General features: G+C 42.1%; 1 protein-coding gene across 5 annotated transcripts in view; it reads right to left on the reverse strand.

The window, feature by feature from the left end:
• The window catches only part of PLA2R1 (phospholipase A2 receptor 1), a 127,500-nt gene extending 123,777 nt beyond the window's left edge, over window positions 1-3,723 (reverse strand). For 4 of the 5 annotated variants that reach the window (XM_024242963.3, XM_054548672.2, XM_024242964.3 and 1 more), the window contains exon 1: window positions 3,169-3,723. In XM_024242963.3, coding sequence (XP_024098731.3) covers window positions 3,169-3,565 — 397 coding nt within the window. In that variant the 5' untranslated portion in view covers window positions 3,566-3,723. 5 annotated transcript variants of the gene reach the window in all.
• Between the last annotated feature and the right edge of the window lie 14,442 nt (window positions 3,724-18,165).

An 18,165-nucleotide genomic window follows, 5' to 3' on the forward strand; every position in this document is an offset into this window, starting at 1 on the left:
TTATGCTCCTTTGAGAATCTAATGCCGCCACTGGTCTGACAGGAGGTGGAGCTCAGACAGTAATGTGAGGGATGGGGAGCAGCTGTAAATACAGATGAAGCTTCTTTTGTTCACTGTTGCTCACCTTCTGTTGTGCGGCCCAGTTCCTAACAGGCCATAAACTGGTAGGTGGCCTGGAGGTTGGGGATGCCTGAACTAGAGGTAGGAGGAGATGAGCTTCAGACCTTCCAAGTACAGTGCTGTGCACTGTAGTAAATAATTGTTATGGGGCTGTCAACCTGTCAAAATGTCTGGATTGGCCAGAGGAAGAGGGCGCCATGGTGAGAGGGCAGCAAAAGGACAACACTTAGATATGTACTATTACTACCTCCATTTTACAGATGAGAAAACTGAGCTACTGACTGGCAAAGTACCTGTCCAGGGGCACACGGATGGTAAATGGCATAGTTAGGATTTGAACTCAGATCGTCTAGCTCCGAAGCCCAAGAACTTAACTACTATATAATATTGTATATACTGACTTTTGAATACAGAATTGTATTAGTCCATTTTTACACTGCTGAAAAAGACATACTCAAGACTGGGAAGAAAAGAGGTTTAGTTGGACTCACAGTTCAACATAGCTGGGGAGGCCTCAGAATCATGGTGGGAGGCGAAAGGCACTTCTTACGTGGCAGTGGCAAGAGAAAAATAAGGAAGAAGCAAAAGCAGAAATCCCTAATAAACCCATCAGACGTTGTGAGACTTATTCACTATCACGAGAATAGCATGGGAAAGATCGGCTCCCATAATTCAATTACCTCCCCCTGGGTCCCTCCTACAACATGTGGGAATTCTGGGAGATATAATTCAAGTTGAGATTTGGGTGGGGGCATAGTCAAACCATATCAAGAATTATTGATAAATCATTGTAAAATCATCACAATACAATCCATCATCTGTCTCCCAAGGCTGGCATGCTTGTAATACATATCAGATCTACAAATAACACATATCAAACAATTCAGATAAAAAATGCTGTATGTATAATCTGCTGTGCATTATTATATAGCCATTATTAGTGGATTGGAAATGAAAATGAGTGTGTATTTTTCTCTCAGTTGCTCTGTGGATGTCAATCGTGGCTAAAGTGAGTCAATTGGTACAGTGAACACAGCAGTAAACTGAGGCACCCCAAAGCATAGCTAACTACACGGCAGCCACCTCAACTTCCACATCTGAAGAATAGAGGGCTAGAGTAGACAATGCCTCAGGCCCTTTTCAATGTTAAGATTTTGTTTTTCCATTTTGTATTGACAGTAAAAACTTGACTTCAAACCTGTCCAGCTTACACTTGAAATTCTACTGATGCAGGTGACTGGAGTCAGGGAGGGAGCCTATGCGAGGAATGGTACATAACCTCTGTGCTCCTTGGAAAATCAGCAGCAGCATTTTCATATCTGAAGAATCTCTATGCCAACTATGTCAACCTTTTCAGATGTGCAAATTGCACCTGGTAGGTACAAGGGCTAGCAGATGGCTCTAATTTCAGAGTGCCCTTGACTACTAAAAAGAAGGCACTGATGAGAATTTGTCTCAGGCCAGATTTGGGTCTGCTACATATAGAAGGGATTAGCCCTTCGCTGAAGGATCACCAGCACATACTCTCTGTGTGGCCCAGTCCAACTTCTGTCCTGTGGGCTGCTGCCCTGTTCTACCACCTAGTGCTCAGGCAAAACCCACATTTTAAAATGCAAAGGAATAACCACTGCATGGTAAACTTAGTGGGAAGGAATCATACATACTACAGGATCAGATGTGCATCTACAGGAGCAATTTTCTGAATTGACCAAGAAGGTAAGAGCATCTTTGACTTTGGTCACTTTAGAATAAGAATGATCTTGTTCTACCTGCCCCGGATTAAGCCTCCAGGGAGCTTAGGAAACACAGTCTAGAAAAGACTACCTCAAAAATGTAGACATATTCTACTGGGGAGGAAAAAATGTGAATGCAGATATTGATCACATCTTGTGTTACCCCTTCTCTCCAAACTTATCTCCAAGGGCAGAGAGGATGGAGGCTGTCTGGAGGCTCCTCTTGGCATATTTAACTCCCTCCTGTCCCCCTCCTACTTGCATATATGGACTTCTGCACTTAGGCGCAGGCTTCTCTGCCTGAGGTGGCCCATTTCCGAATGCGGGCCCCTGCAGGCCAGAAATCTCCTCCATCTCTTTACACATCCTTCTGAGTCTCATGTGTAGTAGGTGCTCAATAAGTGTTTGCTGAATTGAACCCCATTTTTCCACTGAGAGAGACTAAGGCATAAAGGCTTCAGATTACACAGTTCATGGAGCCACTGGGGCTTCTCTCCCTCACCTGGCCTGATGTTTTCAGGCGGGGTGCGGTGGGTCACGCCTGTAATCCCAGAACTTTGGGAGGCTGAGGTGGGCGGATCACTTGAGCCCAGGAGTTCGAGACCAGCCTGGGCAACATGGTGAAACTCCATCTCCACCAAAAATACAAAAATTTTGCTGGGCGTGGGGGTGCACACCTGTGGTCCCAGCTACTCGGGAGGCTGAGGTGGGAGGATCGCTTGACGCCGGGAGGCGGAGGCTGCAGTGAGCCGATATCCCGCCATTACACTACAGCCTGGGCGACAGAGCAAGACCCTGTCTCAAAAAACAAACAAAAAAAGTTTTCCTTCAGGAAGGGATGGACTGGGGAGGCCTGGCTTGGGGGTCACTCTCCAGGTGGCGACGCAGACCCTGAGCGCTTGCTTTGCAAGGGGACGAACTGAGCCATCTTTTTGCCATCATTTATCCAAGATGTGATCGTCCCAAATAAACAGCTCTCGGAAAGTTTCCGTTTTGAAACTTCTCCGACACTCCTATCCCGGGCTGGCTCCGGGTGCCAGAGCCGAGAGGAGTTGCCTGCGAGACCAAGCGCCCCCGCCCCCGCAGGAGCCAGGAGGGTGCCGGGCCGCGGGAGTGGGGTGCTGGGCCTAGACAAGAGGCTGCAGGACACCACCCCTTCCCCCATGCTCAGGTCTGCTGACACACGAACCCCTACAAACGCGGTCGCCCTTGCCCGCCAGCTTGGACCCTAGCTTCACCCCTTCTTCCTCTCCTTCGACCACCCCGACCCCCCTCCCCAACGTACCGATCCAGTCCATGACCCTGGGAGACTCACCCTGCCACTCCAGGAGCCGCTCGGGGGTAAGCGCCGCCGCCACACCCTCGGCGCAGCCCCGTGGCGCCCCCAGCAGCAGCAGCAGCAGCAGCGACGGCGACAGCAGCATCGCTAACCACTGGGCTCGCCGGGAGCCCCTTGTCCCGGGAGCCCAGAGCCGCGCCCCAAGCACCCGGCCCTGCCGCGCGGAGGCGGATCCGTAGCCTCCTCCGCGCCCCACCCCTCCGGGGGCCTCGCCAGCCCCGAGCCCTGGAGACCCACTCCGCCACCCCTGTCTCCACAGTGAACGGACACTCGGGGCTCTGGGCTGGGACGCGGGAAAGTCGCGGAGGTTTTCTCCGCTCCACCCACTGCGGCTTGGGGAAGGAGGAGGGGGAAGGGTGGGCCATCTGCCCATCCCAGAAATTCCTGCCTTTGGGGTGGGGACAGGGGGAGTGAGGCTGCTCGGGTCACACTCTCCGCTCCTCCCGCTTGCAGCCCCGCTCTCTCCTTTCTGGGGGAAGCCGAAGAGGAGTTGTGGGTGAGCAATTTGAGAATCTCCAGGGCAAGGAGCCTGACATCCGGGTTTGCAAACCACCTGGATTCTGGTAAACACCGCGGGTTTGCAGCGGGCAGCCTAGAGTGAACCCAGCTGCTCCGCGACGCAGGCGCTTTGGGAGGGCCCTGGACTCCTTTGACGTGTGGAGCACTGGAGACCCCTGAGGGGCCACGCCGTGGTCTCCACCTTTCTTGCCCCAGAGTAACCCGAAGATTCTTCTATTGTTCAGCTCCTTCGGTTTTGAAATAACCTCCTCTTTCCAACTGCTTTGATCCCCCAAGCCCCGCAAAGTAGCCGGGGTCCCTATTATCCCATTTTTACAGCTGAGAAACCCTGCGCAGAAAGTCGAAGTGCTTTGCTCTAGTTTACTTCCTAATCCAGCAAAAGTTACTCTCTAGTAAGTAGGACAGCCCTGGCTAGAATGTAGTCGTTCTAACTGTCCTCCTTCAAATAACCAGCAGAACACTGGAAGCGTTTAATATTCTGAGAACAGGCTCATATAAGACCTTTCCTCAGCGGGACCTTGACATTAGTCATTAAAACATAAGAGAGGGGGAGGGGAGGGGCAGAAAGCAGAGCCAGGAAGGAAATGCCTAGCAGGGAGCAAGATTGAAGGTCAGAGCCAAATGGGGAAGAAGGGAAAGTGGTTGCCTTGGCCACTGCCTTAACAAAAGGTGCTCAGTCCTGCAGGAACCTCGGAGAGCCTCAGAACTGTCTGTCGAGGACAAAACGGGCAAGCGTTTATCCATGGACTTTATCCTTCCCGTTGGTAAGGGAGATCCTAGGGTTATTAACTCCTCTGCACTGTTCTACAGCAGTGGTGAGTTTCAGGCATGGTCCTATACCTTGTCTCTGAGAAGCCCTGGGTGCATAGCATGGCAAAAGGTGAGGCGCTGTTAGGTTGTTTCTCAGAGGGTTGGGGGGAGGGAGACAGCTGGGGGAAACAGGCTGCAGAGGGGGCTGGAGTAAGAGGTGGGTTGAGAGGATGTGAGAGGTTCCAATGTGTGTAGAGTCTATAACATATCATTACATGTAGAATTCAGCATCCCTGCTTGAAAACATGCAGAAAAGAGATGCTGCCACAAACTATGTATCCATCTCTCCTATGGCCTCAGAACTACATTGCTATGGGAATATCCCCGTAGTATTATAATAGAAGATTTGGCCCTGCCCGAGCAGGCTGGCATGTATTGCAGCAGGGAAGTGCAATGCACATGACATAATTAGGTCATAAAACAGGACACTGATGCTAATCTCTGGTGAGGTCCAGGGCAGTGACAGTAAAGGGGAGAGAGACTAGGCTGGAGTGGGCATAGAGGCCTAAATATGCTCAGATAGTATGGTGGGTATTGGGAGGAAAAGGCTGTTCTAGGATGGGAAGAAATTGTGAAAAAAAAGTATTATACAAAGGTTAGAGTGAGAACTGCTTGTATGGGAGAGAGTGAGGCATGCCTGGCTGAAATAAAGGCAGCCACTGGGGCACCCTGACGAATGAGGACAGTTGTTGGGACATTGGGCTACCTCTCACTGGCTGTGAACCAGGGTGAGTTATTCACGTGCTATGGGCCTGTTTTAGTCTCTGTATAATGAGGGGAGAAAAAGCCTCCCTTGACCCATAGCAGATGCTATTCTGAAGTAGCAGAGCTAGGACTGTGAGTAGGATAAGAAGGGAGAAACAAACCTTATTTCATCTTCAGAGCAATTAGTATAATGAAGAGAGGTGATGACAGCTTCCTGGCCTACCAACCCCGTATTTTCTATTCAACCATTAGAACACTCAGAAAAGAGCTACTTTTTCTTTTTTTAAAAAAATCTCTTCCTGAAACATTGCAGCTTTGAAATGGAAATCTGTGGTAAAGAGCTTTTTAACCTTCAAGAAAATGACCACCACCCATATCCTGGGCTCACGTGTGTTTCAGGTTCATTAGGCAGTGTAGGGTCATGGTTAAATGAGGCAGCTCTGCCACTTACCAGCACACCACTTAGTTTGCCCCAGCCTCAGTTTCCTTCTGTGTAAAATGGAGATAATAATGTTTGCTTCACTGTGTGGTTGCATTAAATGAGCTAATGTATGCAGAGTGCTAGCACAGTGCTAACACACTGTAAAGTTCACCTCTGGGAGCTGTGGGTGTGTGGGGAGGGAGTGAGGAGCAGAGAGCAAGAGCAAAGGAGAGCTCAGAAGCCATGCTGCAGAGCGCTGTGCTAGTGGTAATTATGGCTCTGGACTTTAGCTGGGGAACACAGCGGGGAGGGCTCGGTGCCTGCTGGCCTTTGTACAGCTTCCCATTGCTTCCCTTCTCCTTTGGAGTTGGAATTCATTATTTATATCTCTCACCTGAATGTGAGTTCCAGGGCAGCACACTTCCTGGCACTTAGTCATCTCTCAGTCTCTGCTGAATGAGCGAAGGAATGAGGGAGGAAAAGAAAGAGGTTGAAAGAAATGGAGTCAGTCTTCACTTAACGTCATCTATAGGTTCTTAGAGACTATGATTTTAAGCAAAATGGCATATAATGAAACCAATTTTCTTTTTCTCATCAATGTCATAATGAAATCACAGTGAAGGAAATAATGTTATTTGAGGACCTGCTGTATGTCATTTCACTTAAAATTGCAGTTTCCAAGAACCTGTCCATGGTGTTAAGTGAAGACTTACTGTACAGTGTGTGGGGTGATTTGAAACTTGAGAAAAATATTTAAACTTTGAATTGTATTGACAGTGAAGAAAATGGGATTTAAAACTCAATGTATAGGTTGTGGTTTGTCAAAATTAACAAAACTTTTTGAGCACTGTATAAATCAGGGTATCAGCAAGAAAGGGTCCTGGTTTGTTGAACGTTTACCCAAGGGACTGTGAACCCCAAAAATTTGAGATGGGCCTCAGTTAATTTAGAAAGTTTATTTTGCCAAGGTTGAGGACACACACCCGTGACACAGCCTCAGGAGGTCCTGATGACCTGTGCCCAAGGTGGTCAGAGCACAGTTTGGTTTTATACATTTTAGGGAGACATGAGACATCAATCAATGTATGTATGATGAACATTGGTTTGGTCTGGAAAGGTGGGACAACTTGAAGTGGAGAGCGGGGCTTCCAGGTCATAGGTAGATAAGTGACAAGTGGTTGCATTCTTTCGAGTTTCTGATTAGCCTCTCCAAAGCAGGCAATCAGATATGCATTTATCTTGGTGAGCAGACTTTGAATAGAATGGGAGGCAGGTTTGCTCTAAGCAGTTCCCAGTTTGGCTTTTCCCTTTAGCTTAATGATTTGGGGGGCTCAAGATATTTTTCTTTCACATTCCCCCCTTTTCTTTTGAAAAATCTTTTGAAGGCCGAGCATGGTGGCTCACACCTGTAATCACAGCATTAGAGGAGCCTGAGGCATGTGGATCACCTGAGGTCAGGAGTTCAAGACCAGCCTAGCTAACATGGTGAAACCTCGTCTCTACTAAAGATACAAAAATTAGCTGGGTGTGGTTGTGCACGCCTGTAATCCTAGCTACTCAGGAGGCCGAGGCAAGAGAATCGCTTGAACCTGAGAGGCAGAGATTGCAGTGAGCTGAGATCATGCCACTGCACTCCAGCCTGCATGATAGATCCATTCTCTGTCTCAAAAAAAAAATCGTTTGGTCAAATTAGTCTCTGGTTCCAGGTTTAGTCTTTTATCTGATATCTCATGGCTAGGATGATTTATTCCTAGGCAGGTAGGTCCTGAGTTATTAGGAAAGCTCATTTTTAGAAGGTTGTGAAGTCTCATGTCCTATGAAGAGAAAATAGGGGGAGGAAGGGAGAACAACAACAATAAACAAAAGAAACATTTTGGAAAATCAATGTAGGCCACATTACTCTGAAGTCCATACATCAGTAGGCAGATATGAAAGTGGCTTATGTATGTAAATAGGTTGCTGTTATTTTCTTCTGAAGTTCAAGTTGTCTAGTTTCAGTTTGCAGAGCTTTACAAAAGCACAGCTTTGTTTTCAGTGACTCTAAATTAGGAAAAATGGGAGGAAAAGGAAAAAAAAATAAAAACATTATTTTGAAAACTTATAGCCAAAAAAAATTAGAATTCAGTCCAAACTGTAGAAAATAATAAAACTGAAAAACATCGGACAAGACTAGAATCTAACAACAGGTGTACTACAGTTTTTGAAACATAATTTTTCTCTCTCCAGTTTCCCATTTTTAAAGACAAATCATGGTAGGACTGATTTACTTGATTATATTTGTCCTAATTATTTGCATACTGTGCAGCAAGAATAATTATTTTTTACATAGGCTTTTAAATTGTCTTTGGTGGGACTTTGTTCCATAGAAGGAATCTCAGATAAGACTTTTTTAAAGCCGAGCCCAGCCATGAATTTGTGCCACCTAATACCTATGAGTTGGGTGATCCTTTCCTCTTGAAGTTCCAAGATAAACTTGGAGCTCTTGGGCCTGTCAGAAAGTGACATTCTTTACTTACCACAGGTCAGGAACCCTGTACAGGGAAGGTATGAGACCAGTTTCCCCAAGGGCTTTTATTGACTCCATAAATCAAGTTTGATTCCTTAAAGGAGAGCACACCATTAAAGCTTTGGTAAAATAACCAATGTCTCCAGTTGCATCCTGTTGCAAAATGAAAACAGATTCTTATTTCAGCTATGCAAATAACGGTATTGCCATAAGTTAAGAATACTCACAAATAGTTTCCAAATTCTGGAGAAATCAAGTAGAGGGAAACAGATATGCTCCAAATTGTGTTCATAGGAGTATACTAAATTGTTAAAGCTGTCAATAGCTCAAAATAAAAGTTTCCTTGACTCTGAAAAAAGCAAAACAAAGGATCAGCAACATTTAAAGCAAAAATCAAAAAGATTAGTCTTCTATCAGTTCAGTTTACATAGTTAACTCCTGTTCTGCTTGATATTCATGAACATTTCAGCTCTCCATGAGAGTCCTGAAAGTTTTTCCTCTATTCTGTCACAATCTCCAAAGTTATCAGAAACCGGCATTTAAGAACACCTGTTAGACTTTTATAGCAGATTATAAAACCACTTCCTAAAGAGGACCAAAACAAGACAACAATTGTCTGTGGATGACAAAAAATTTTAGGGCAGCCATGGTCAAAGACACAATTGACAAGGAACTTTGTTACATCTGTGGCACACAATAATTTAACATAAGAATTATAAGTATTACTGATAATGTACAGTAAGTCATATCAGAATTATAGGAGTTCCCATGATTTTGGAACAGATACCATATATTTATATAAATACAGCCTAAAGAAAACCAAACACAATTTCATCTTTGACAATGTTTCCTGTATAATATTTATACCAGATAAACCAAACTATGTCATCTTTGAATTTTATGGAACTTAGTATCTTAAAGGATTGATTAGGTTGGGAAAAGACATAATTTATAATTTGATTTTGGAAAGTTCATCAAATATCAAAGGTTTAAAGCTCTTGATATCACAAAATAAGATCATTCATTTAACCAAAGTGATAACTCAAGAATTTTAAAAAGGCAAAAACCTTCATTCTTTGAAAAAGGAGACTTAACGTTCCAAATAGTAAGCTCTAATAAAAACAGCATGAAGCCAATTAAATTTGTTTTTCGAAATTTTATAAGCAATCTATAAAATTTTAATCTCGACCATAAGATACAACTTCCATACGCCTTTTATAACCTTTATTGAGGAGTCAGTTAATCCTTCAAGAAAACCTTGTTAATTTGACACAGGGGCCAATATGCTAGTCTTGCATCACTGTGCCTTTAACATTAATGATTACTTTATAGAGAAACTGAACTTATTTTATCTTTCAAAATCAGCCCGTAGAATCTCACATGCCCACCTTTTCCATGATAGTTCCTGGGCCTTGAGTTGAAATAGCTTTAATTTCTGGCCCTGTGTCTTAGGAATGCAGTTTATTTTGATTGGCATCTCCTACAGGGCCTGAAAATGGGGCTTTAATTGCTGTCAGTGTTTGAAATGTAGTAGGAGTTGCTGTCCTTTTTAGACCCAGGAGTCAAAGCCCTGTAACTCAGTGTCACAAGTATTTTAAAAGTTTATACAGAGGGATGAAAGATAGATGGATGTAATAACCTTAATTAAAAAATTTTAATCTCAGGTTTTTCCTAAGCAACCCAAAACTTAAATAATAATATGACAACTTGATCATATAAAAGTTTTGGGTTTTTAAAAAAATAAATCCTTTTATTGTGACTTACACAGATCATTCATGACATGCTTGTACTTACTGGTTTGTTTTGAACATCCCTCTTTCCTAAGCAACTAGTCATTTTACTCTAGGTCTAAATTTACCATATGAAATTCTTTCTCATATGAAATTATTTCCCTTTATGCTTTCTCACAAAAAACCCCTCTTTATTTTAATAACTTTCTTTACATCTCTTTTATTTCCTGGTTCCTTTTACCTTGTTTTATATATGACCTTTAAATAAGCTTTGAATTAGATAAAAATTGTTCACCTTTTTTTTTTAAAGGACACATTTGTTTTGAATGTTTTCCTACAAATATATTTTTATGGGAAAATACCCAAATAATAAAATATATGTAATTTAATTTGATATAACTTTAGATTCTAAATTATGATGAGCTTGTCTACAAGTATTTATCCTATTACATTTACCTAATAATTTTTTTGTCATTTACTTGGATTATTTACAAAAACTGTGATTGTCATTATTTAAAGTTATGGAACCACCATTGCAAAATTGTAACTGAGACAGTGAAAAAGATTTGACCTGACTGACTCCATTTTACTTCTAATCTCCAAACTGTTCTGTTCATTCCTGGGCATAGGTCAAACTAACTTTGGGAGGAACTTAGTTTGTAGTTTAGCTTTAAAACAAAGACTGTGACAGTCCTTTCCCAAAACAAACCTTACTGCCTGTAGAATAGACCACCTAAAGCCACAAGATCAGAAGATATGGTAATTGTACTAAATTCAAGATGTAGAATTTTTTATTAAACCAATATCAATATCTTATTAAAGATTACTCAAGCAAAGGTCTTTCTGATTTGGGCTGGGTTTATAGTTTTGTAACCCCTCTGCCAATTTTTGACAACTTATAGTATTTGGTGGGGATAAATATGAAATTGCCTGATTCATAAATGCAAACAAAAATGTATGCTGGAAGTTCTTAAGACATTTCTAACAATACTTTACCAATAATTTTAAAGCTAACTTATTAAAGATTTTACTTAAGTTACCTAAGCTTGAAAAAGCATTTGACTAGTCTTTTATCCTGATAACATATTTGATTCAAGTGCTTTTATTTTCTTAATCCAATTAATTAGAGGTTTTTTATATATTTTCGGTAGTGAAACATTGTGTACACAACAAATAAATGCAAAGACATATTAGGCATGCTGATAGAAATACATCTTATAGATTCATAAAAACCTTTTTTTTTTCTATCTTAGGCTTTCAGATTCTAGATAAACTGTTTCACAGCCCTAGGCAGTTGTCAGCTAAATAGCCTTAAATTTGCATTTAAAGGAAACAACCCAGGTGAAAACCAAATAGCAAAATTTATGTCATAAGGTACAGAGAGAAAATATCTGGTGGTCCTAGAGGGATATTAAAGATGGATGCCAAATCAGACAAAAAATTATAGAGATCTATCACAGGATTGTATAAGGAGACCAATTTTGTCTACATAGGGACTACCTATCTTTTAACAGGATCTCTGAGCTCTGGGCAAAGCTCACACTGAATCCTGGGTCTCCAAAAAGGAAGAATTATTATGAGTTTAGACCATGTGATGCTTTTACAGTGCACTTAAAAGAATTTTTTTTAAAATAAAGACATTTCCAAGTGTCTAAACAAACCACACTCCTCCTTAAAAAACCAAGAGTAACCTCTGCTGCAACAACTATTTTAGGCAAAACACACACACACACACACACACACAAAACAACCCAAACAAACAAACAAACAAACAGGAAACACAATACAAAAGTAAGCAGTTTAAGAGCTGAGACAAACTTGTCTGTTTTCATTCTCATGATTCCATAAGGGAAAACAGGTTTCTCCCCTAAAGGGAGCCTGCTGCCTTCCCTATTTTTTTTTTATGGAGCCCCACATTGCTATAAACTATTTTAGGTCTCCCATACAGCAGAGGGTGCAAAAGAAAGGAGAGACAACAGAAGTAAATGAAGAAAACAGAATTCAGGCAACTGAGAAGAAAAAACTTTTGCTCAAAAAAAGACAAAGTCCTAGGAGAAAAACAAAAAGAAAAACATGAAGGCATTTTAAATACAAACACACACATATGCACACACACACACACACACACACACACACACACACACACACACACACACACACACACACACACACACACACACACACACACACCTTGGATGTTCGCTTTCAATTAAACTGACTTTTAACCACTGAGCTTCTTTAAAAAAAATCTTTTTAAGTCCCATTACCATATTTCAGCTAGGACAAATTGCTGCAATTTCAGAAGTATAGCTATTGCTGTTTCAGTTTGGCCTGGCTAGCAAATAAGTGGTCTCGTTATGTAAGTAAAGCCACTTAGTAGTCAAAATCAAAAATCTTTCCTCTTTTTTTCCCTTTTGCTGATTATTTTTCTCCCCCCTACCACACCACCTTTTTTTATATTTGTGGGAATTTAGCCACTTCAGAAGCCTTGTTCCCCATAATTTGGAACTTTCATTGGATTTGATCAAGTCAGACAGAGTTGATCAAACCCAGTGGGAAAAAGACCCAACAATGAAAACAAAACCAAACAACCCGCCCCCCCAAAAAAACAGTTAAGCAAAACAAACCATTGTACAACTTATGTGATTACTAAGTGCTCTAACGGTAAAGAGAAATTAAGACCAGTTGGTTGTTAACTTTTACCAAGACAAAACCCCAGTTCAACTACTTACCTAGGGGTGTGTCTCATGCTGAAAATGTATCTCCACCATCCTAGAATCAGGAAAAAAAATAATAATTTACCTTCCCTGTTGGAAGTGAGCTCAAACTCCATGAAGGGGTTACCTGCCTTCCATTGTCATGGAAGCAGAAAAACTTGCCTTCCTTGTTGGAAGCAAGTAAAACTCCAAAAAAAAAAAAAAAAAAACAACAACAACAAAAAAGGGAGTTGCAGCAAAATAACCTTTAGATCTTGACCAAATTTTGGGAGATCAGGGATTCTCTGGAGGGGGTGCTCCCAGACTTCCACAAATTGTCCTATTGGTTTGAGCCATAAAGTTAGCTCATGCTGGTACCAAGCACCGAAAGAAGATTTGTCAAAGGTTAGGGACACCTCCACTCAGAATCCCTTCATGGTTACCAAAATATGAACCCTGAAAATTTATGACAGGTCTCAGTTAATTTAGAAAGTTTATTTTGCCAAGGTTGAGGATGCATGCCCATGACACAGACTCAGGTTGTCCTGGTGACGTGTGCCCAAAGTGCTCAGAGCACAGTTTGGTTTTATACATTTTAGGGAGACATGAGACATCAATCAACATATGTATGATGAACAGTCATTTGGTCTGTAAAGGCAGGACAACTCGAAGTGGAGGAGGGGGCTTCCAGGTCATAGGTAGATAAGAGAGAAATGAGTGCATTGTTTTGAGTTTCTGATTAGCCTCTCCAAAGGAGACAATTAGATATACATTTATCTCAGTGAGCAGAGCGGTGACTTTGAATAGAATGGGAGGCAGGTTTACTCTAAGCGGTTCCCAGTGTGACTTTTCCCTTTAGCTTAGTGATTTTGGGGGCCCAAGATATTTCCCTTTCACAGGACTATTTACAAATGTATGGGCAGAGTGAAGGGAACCAAAACACGACAGTGAAGCACCCTGCTTCTGGCAAGAATGAAGCTGTCTTTACCACAGGTAGACCTGAAGGAACACAGGGGCAGGGAGCAGTTACAGGGGCCTAATGAAAGCTGTGCCCTTGGGACAGAGGACATCTGCTAGGACGAGAGAACAGCAACTACTACCAACTGAAGCCTGGTGGGGAGGAAGCTAAGACAGTAAATACCCTGTCTGTCTTCTCCTGCCTTCTGACCTCTTCCCGTTGGCAGAACCCAGCTGGAATTCAGTGGGCAAAGAAGTCCACAGAAGCCAGCTTCCCAGAGTACAGAGCAGAGTGGAGGATGATAGAAAGAAAAATATTGTATGATCTCATTTATTTGCAGAATCTTAAAAAATAAAGTTGAATAAATAGAAACAGAGTAGAATAGTGTTTACCAGGGGAAGAAATGGAAGAAAGTCAAGGATACAAATTTGCAGTTATGTAGGATGAGTAAGTCTGGAGATCTAATGTATATCATGAGGAATCTAGCTAATGATATTGTATTGTATACTGAAAAGTTGCAAAAAGAGTAGATTTTAGGTGATATTAGTACACATACGTAAAGGCAACTATGGAAGGTGATGGATGTGTTAATTTTTTGGCTTTTAATCATTTCACTATGTGTGTATATATGTCAAAACATTATGTTGTATACCTTAAATACATACAATAAAAATAAATTTTAAAAAACAATAAACATACAACTACTACATTTGTTTTCTAGGACTGCCATAACAAAGTACCACGAACTGGGTGGCTTAAAACAATGGGAATTCATTCTCTCTGTTTTATAGACCAGGAGTCCAAAGTCAAGTAAATCAAAGGAATGAACTATTGATGCATGCAGCAACATGACTGTATCTCCAAATAATTCTGCTGAGTGTAAGAAGCTAGACAAATAAGAGTATATGCTTTATGACTGCATTTATAGAAAATTCTGGAAAATGAAAACTGATATGTAGTGACAGAAAAGCAGATCAGTGGTTGCCTGGGAATGGGAATGAAGAGCTAGCATGGACGGAGACTTAGCTGAGCCAAAAAGGAACGTACAAATACTCCAGACAGACCGAATAGAAGTGAGAGTGCACATAAAATGTGCTTCAGAGACTCTTGTAGCAGAAAGGTTGGGGATTGTGTTGGGAGGTTCTAGGAGCATTGAGACTAAATAGAAAAGCTGATGCTAGGTCTAAGATCGCGTTAAGAACTTTATGTTAAAGCCAAGAAGAAGTCATTAAGCAGTTTCATTGTGACCAGATTTATGTTTTACATTTTAGAAAGAATGTTTCTGCTGTAGCATAGAGAATGGATGGGGTTGAGTAATTCATAAGGCTTAGGAGGCCACTGCAGGAGCCTAGAGAGAGGGCAGTTGTCTCGACTAGGAAGGAGACAGTGGAAGGTAAAGAAATCCAAACACATATTTTGAGATATTTAAGAGGAAGGATCATCAAGATGTAGTTTTGACTGAGTGTGTTGGGGAGTAAGAGGGGAAGTTGTCAAGAATGATTTCCCTTTTTATGGCCAACCTAATTGCTTCATACACTGAGAAACAGGTTTGGAGAAGGTGGAGGATTTCACTTTGGGATATGCTGAAAGGCTGATGGGACATCCAGGTAGAGATATCCAGAGGGCAGTTGCATATTATGGGTATCAAAGTCAGAAACAGTCTGGGAGCATAGATTTGGGGGTTATCTGTGGTTAATAATTAAAGCCACAGGAGCGAGTGCAGTTGCCTGGGGAGTATAGGTTGAGAAGGAAGAGGAGAGGCCTGAAAGAATCATAGGGAATAACAACATATAAGGACAGCTAGGGAAGCACACTGAGATGGAGTTAGAGAGGCAGGAGAGAGTAGGTAGAAAGTGTGGTGTTCTGGAAGCTGGGGAGAGTATTTCAAGAAGATAACGAAAACAGCTTCATATGCTCTGGTGAGGTCAAAGGATTTAAGGATAGACACATGCGCTGAATTTTGGGACAGGGAGGTAAATGTTGACTTTTGGAAGAGTGCTCTTAAGGGTTGGAGGCAGGAGACACATTGGTGGTTTGAGAATGACGACGAGCAGAGACAAGGATAGACAGCTCTTTCAAGAAGTTTGTAGTTGCAGGGAGAAGAAGAAACGGCTATATAGTCTGTGGGTATATGATTGGGAAAGAAGGAGAATGTCCCAGGGCAGTTGCATATGTGGGTATCAAAGTCAGAAACTGACTGGGAACATAGAATGTTGTTGTTATTGTTGTCATTATTATATTGTTAGATGAGAGATTTAACATGTCTGAACCCTGATGGAAAGACTATACTAGGAAGGGAGAAGTCAAAAATGCTTACTCTGAGTGAATTTATAGAGTAAGGCCCTTGAGAAGACTGAAGTTTCCAGAACCAAAACTAAGTGGTTTCACTTTAGAAAGGAAGGCGGAACCTCTCATACAGTCGAAATGCAGGAAATAATAGTGTAGACCGAGGTAAGCCTGTAAGCTGTGGGTAGAGTTGAGTTCTCTCATCTGCTAGCTTCTAGTTTCCCTGAGAAGTGGCAGAGGAGTTCATCAGCTGAGAATGGAGGGAGAGGTGGAGTTGGAGAGAGTGGGTGAGGCTGGCTTCAATATAAAACAGCAGAGAGAGCTGCTGGGGAGATTGGACATCTGGAAATCACCAGGGGCCCAAATGCGGTCCAGGACCAACAAATGTATGATGACTCACGTGTTTTCTTAATAATGTTCAGCAGCGCAGGTGTCGGCAGGAAGAAGGTGGACACTGGGCTTCTTCCATGCTGATGTTGCCTAATCAGGATGTTACATGCAAAAGAGTTGAGGATATTGGCAAGGGAAAGGTTGTTGTTCTTGGTGGGAATCTCACTGGACTCAGCTCCATGACCACAGATGAACAGGTGATGGCAGGCAGAGAGGGCTCTGGGGCCAGACTGCCAGGTTCAGATCCTGGTTTTGTCACTCGTCAGTTGCGTGACTTGGGCTTGACCTTCATGTGCCTTAGTTGCCTCATCTGCAAAATTGGAATAATAATAATAGTGCTGGCTAGGCGCGGTGGCTCACGCCTACAATCCCAGGACTTTGGGAGGCCGAGGCAGGTGGATCACCTGAGGTCAGGAGTTTGAGACCAGCCTGGCCAACATGGTAAAATCCTGTCTCTACTAAAAATACAGTAATTAGCTGGGTGTGGTGGTGGGTGCCTGTAATCCCAGCTACTCAGGAGGCTGAAGCAGGAGAATCACTTGAACCTGGGAGGCGGAGGTTGCAGTGAGTCGAGATTGCACCATTGCACTCCAGCTTGGGCAACAGGAGTGAAACTCAGTCTCAAAATAATAATAATAATAATAATAATAACAACAACAACAATAGTGCCTAGGTCATTAGCTTGTTTTGGAGAATAAATGAGTTAATACTTGAGAAGTGCTTAGAATAGTGACACATAGTAAATACTCAACAAAGGTAGCTTTTATTATTAATTGTTATTACTTAAAACAAAAATATCCTGTAGGCAAATAAAGAATAAGTATTGATTTGTCTTCTTGCCAGGGGGAGAGAAAAGCCATATGACATTGTCCTTTTTCCTTCCTAATAGATGCCATTTATTGAGAGGTTGGTATGTGCCAGGCTTTATGCATTGTGCTCACAGTGCAGTGGTTAAAAGGTCATACTGCCTAGATTGGAATCTTCTCTGGGACCTATGCTAAGTCATGGCACTTTGCCCAGCCTCAGTTTCTTTTGTGTAAATTAGGGTAGTAGAGTATCCACTCCATAACATAATACATGGACAGCACTCATAACCTGGCAAATAATGAGTGCTCACGAAATGTAGCTAGGGTTGTTAGATAATACTGACAACAGCTACACCAGGAAGTTTGTATTTTTAAAATCATTAGATACTGATAAGGACAAGGCAAGAAGTTAAGTGACACATTGTTAAATCCCTATCCTGAGCTATTCATTAACTACATGTAATAAGCTATTTCATTAAGAGGCAACTGTACTACAGATAAAAGAGAACATTGGTTTATATAAGACAAGAGTTTTCTAGCCTATTTAATATGTATATTTAGCAGCTATCTCCCAGCTACTTATTAAACACTTCTGGATGTGTTCAAAATATTGTTTTATGTTGCGATTTTGTCGAACCATGATATTTTAACTAATAACATCCACAGCGTCTTGAGTACTAAGAGGTGAAAAGAAGTGAAAATTTACTGGGCAATGGGCCAATTTCAGTAGTGAATTAATGAACTAGCTGTTCACCTTAGTGTAAGCAGCAATTTATATCAATTTAATTCAATTAATGGCTTTCCCAGTGTGTGGTTCTTAGCCAGAAAGAAAGTTTCACTTACTCAGAAGTTCCATTTGAGCTTCTGTCTTGATTGGGCTCGCACAGCGTCTCTTTCTTCCCGTCAGTGAGCTAAGCCTAATTTCTGCATGCTCATGCCTTCCCTTCTGCTTCCTGTATATAACCTTGTTGAGGCTATGCAGAGGAAGCAGGCAAAAGGGCACACATTCTTAAAAGAAAGAGGTAAACCCCCTGGAGAGAATGTGCACCTGCAGCATATGTTTCTGAAACCTACACAGGCCTAGTAGTGCTCAACCCTCACTGTGGCCAGAGTCACCTTGGAGCTTTAAAAATCAGCCATTACTCA

Source organism: Pongo abelii, chromosome 11, assembly GCF_028885655.2.
Source record: "Pongo abelii isolate AG06213 chromosome 11, NHGRI_mPonAbe1-v2.0_pri, whole genome shotgun sequence".
Lineage (NCBI taxonomy): Eukaryota > Metazoa > Chordata > Mammalia > Primates > Hominidae > Pongo > Pongo abelii.